Here is a 2,950-nt window from a genome sequence, read left to right on the forward strand (position 1 = left end):
GACTATTTTAATTGGCTGATATGCATTTTGAGCCGGAGAAACTGTTTACATTTAAATGGTTGCTCATGTTCGCAAGAATGGCACCTTTGAGTTCGCAATGACATACACAAATTACCAGATTTTGATATTGTCAACAAAATTATATATTTCTTTGTTACTTTAACCAGTTTAGCCTCTGTAGCTCAATTGGTAGAGTATGGCGTAGAGTAACGCCAGGTTAGTGGGTTCAATCCCCGGGACCACCCATATGTAAAAATGTATGCACACATGACTGTAAGTCGCTTTGGATAAAAGCGTCTGCTAAATGGCATATCATATTATTAGCCTGCCCTATTATTAGCCTGCCCTCTCTAAACCAATTTCCTCAATCTGTCTGTCTCTCTTTCTAGGATCTCTGTCCTATTGGTGCGATGGCCTTCTCCCTTCTGGCTATCCTGATATTATCTCTCCACGCTCTCCCATCCATTGGCTGTCCAGTGGGATGTCGCTGCTACAGCCTGACTGTGGAGTGTGGCTCTATGGGCCTCCGGGACATCCCCTCACATGTCTCACCTTCCGCACAGGTTAGCAATGACCCAATATGTCTATATGTCTGTTTCCCAGATCCACGCACACGTACCACCCACCACACAATATAGCCAGGCTTGAATCATCCATACACTCACTCAGACGTACCTACTCTCCTTAGAGTTTACAGATGTAGTTATGCTTATTGTTACTTATGCTCATCTATTCCATTTAGACAATCTTCCTTCAGGACAATGCTATCGGGCAGATCCGTCTGTCAGACCTCTCCCAGCTGGGCCGTCTGCACTACCTGTATCTGCAGAACAACAGTATCTCAGCCCTGGAGCCCGGGGCCTTCCAGAGCCAGGGTCAGCTTCTGGAGCTGGCACTCAATGGGAACCGCATCCACTTGGTCACAGCAGACATGTTCAGGGGCCTGGAGCACCTCCGCATCCTCTACCTGGCAGGAAACGACATCACTCGCCTACAGGACTATACCTTCAGAGGCCTACAGGTCAGTCCCCATATTATCAGTCACTCAGTTAATGTTTTGCCAAACCAATGCTACTGTTCCCCTTCTCCCTTGTAAACAGACTGTTTGTCCTGATAATTGTCTAGAGTTCCACCACCATAACAATCGACGCTTCAACGTAAACCACTTCCTCTACATTATATCACTATTCATTACTAATAATGATTACAATCCCTGCTTCCATAGCGTCTTCAAGAGCTTCACCTGCAGCAGAATAACATTGAGATGCTGGGAGACCAAGCTCTAGTTGGTCTGTCCTCTCTGGCCCTGCTTGACCTCAGCCGGAATAACCTGCACACCATCGGCCCTGCCACCCTGCGGCCCCTCGTCAGCCTGCAGGTGCTGCGTGTCACAGGTGAGGGCCAAGGGACAGGATTTGGGGTAGGGCTGTGGGACCAAAAAAGAAGCCTACAGTAAATATATTGACCTTGTTCTTCAAATAGAATTACCTCTTTCAAATGTTTTGTCTTAATTGTCTCAATGTTGTGTTGCATCCTTTTCCATCCCCCTTTGTTGACTTTGCCACACCCACCCATCAAATGATAACTTCCTACTGTAGACAATCCGTGGCGTTGCGACTGTGCCCTGCACTGGCTGCGCAGCTGGATCGATGAGGAGGGCCAGCGCCTGCTGAGCTCGGCCGAGCGGCGCCTTGTGTGTTCTGAGCCGCCCCGCCTCTCCCACCTCAGCCTGGTGGAGGTGCCTCTTAACAGCCTGGTGTGCATCCCCCCTCTGGTGCAGCTGGAACCCCGCCGCCTGGCCGTGCGCCTGGGGGAGAGCCTGCGTGTCTCCTGCCATGCATCTGGTTACCCCCGGCCGCAGGTCACCTGGAAGAAGGCTTCCCAGGGCAAGGTGCAGCTCTCCCCCCGGGGGCTGGTGCAGGACCTGGGTGGTGTAGGGACCGTGGGGGCTGAGGATGCAGCACATCCAGGTGCAGGACGGGTGAGACTCCAGAAGGAGGATGGAGAGCGCTTCGATCCAGACACGGGCAGTGGGATGCTGTTCCTCAGTAACGTGACAGTGGCTCACGCCGGGCTGTATGAGTGCGAGGCCTGGAACGCTGGAGGGGTGGCCCGTGTGACCTTTCATCTCGTGATCAACTCTTCGTCCTTTTCCAGTTGGTCCCCTGCCTCCTACGCGCCATCCTGGCCTCGTCTGCGCTCCAATCGGCCGACGTCGTCAGACGTGAGTCGAGAGCCCCTGTACGCCCTTGGCAGCATGGCCTTCAGTGCGCTGGGAGCTGCTACTCAGACTGCCATCGCCATAGGGATCTCCCTGCTGGCCCTCACGGCCCTTCTCCTGGTGGCCATGATCTACAGCCGGCACCGCCAGCGGCAGAAGGACACAGATGACAAGGAGGAAAGCATCCTGTATGTCAATGATTACTCGGACGGACCAACAACCTTTGCCCAGCTGGAGGAGTATCGGGATGAGCGCGGGCACGAGATGTATGTTCTGAACCGGGCTAAACCCGTTCTCCCACCTTCCACCACAGCCACTACCACCACCTTGGGGTACCAACAGCAGGAGGCGCTGTCTCCCACAAAGCCCCAGATGGAGCCTGATATACGGACAATGAGAAGGATGGCAGGGGAGGGCGGGGAGGCAGAGCCGGTGACAGCCGAGTCGGAGGGCTTATTTCTGAATCACACAGGTTTGTTCCTCGACTCACAAATTGCATATGAGATCCACTGCTGAAGGCCCCCAGGATGACGTTCACAATGAGCTAGCCCAGAGTGCTTAATGTCACTTGGTGACCAAACCTCCAGACTGCAGATCAAACGTGACAATGAGGGTTCAGATAAATCATAAATCCTGATTGCTCTGGATCCAGAGTGACAAGCTTGAGCGGCAGCGAGATATAAAGACATGGCAGGTTTGATGCCTCCCTCAACCAAAACCCCCACTGTC

General features: G+C 52.9%; 1 protein-coding gene across 1 annotated transcript; it reads left to right on the forward strand.

Moving 5' to 3' along the window:
* Window positions 1-410: 410 nt before the first annotated feature.
* Window positions 411-2,737, forward strand: LOC311130694 (leucine-rich repeat-containing protein 24-like; the record flags this gene model as incomplete). The annotated part of the gene is made up of 4 exons (XM_084163478.1): window positions 411-563; window positions 743-1,021; window positions 1,226-1,394; window positions 1,599-2,737. The coding sequence occupies 4 exons, from the start codon at window positions 411-413 to the stop codon at window positions 2,735-2,737; spliced, it is 1,740 nt and encodes a 579-aa protein (XP_084019604.1).
* Window positions 2,738-2,950: the final 213 nt, after the last annotated feature.

This window comes from Coregonus lavaretus, assembly GCF_964263955.1.
Source record: "Coregonus lavaretus genome assembly, chromosome: 6".
In the NCBI taxonomy this organism is placed as follows: Eukaryota; Metazoa; Chordata; class Actinopteri; order Salmoniformes; family Salmonidae; genus Coregonus; species Coregonus lavaretus.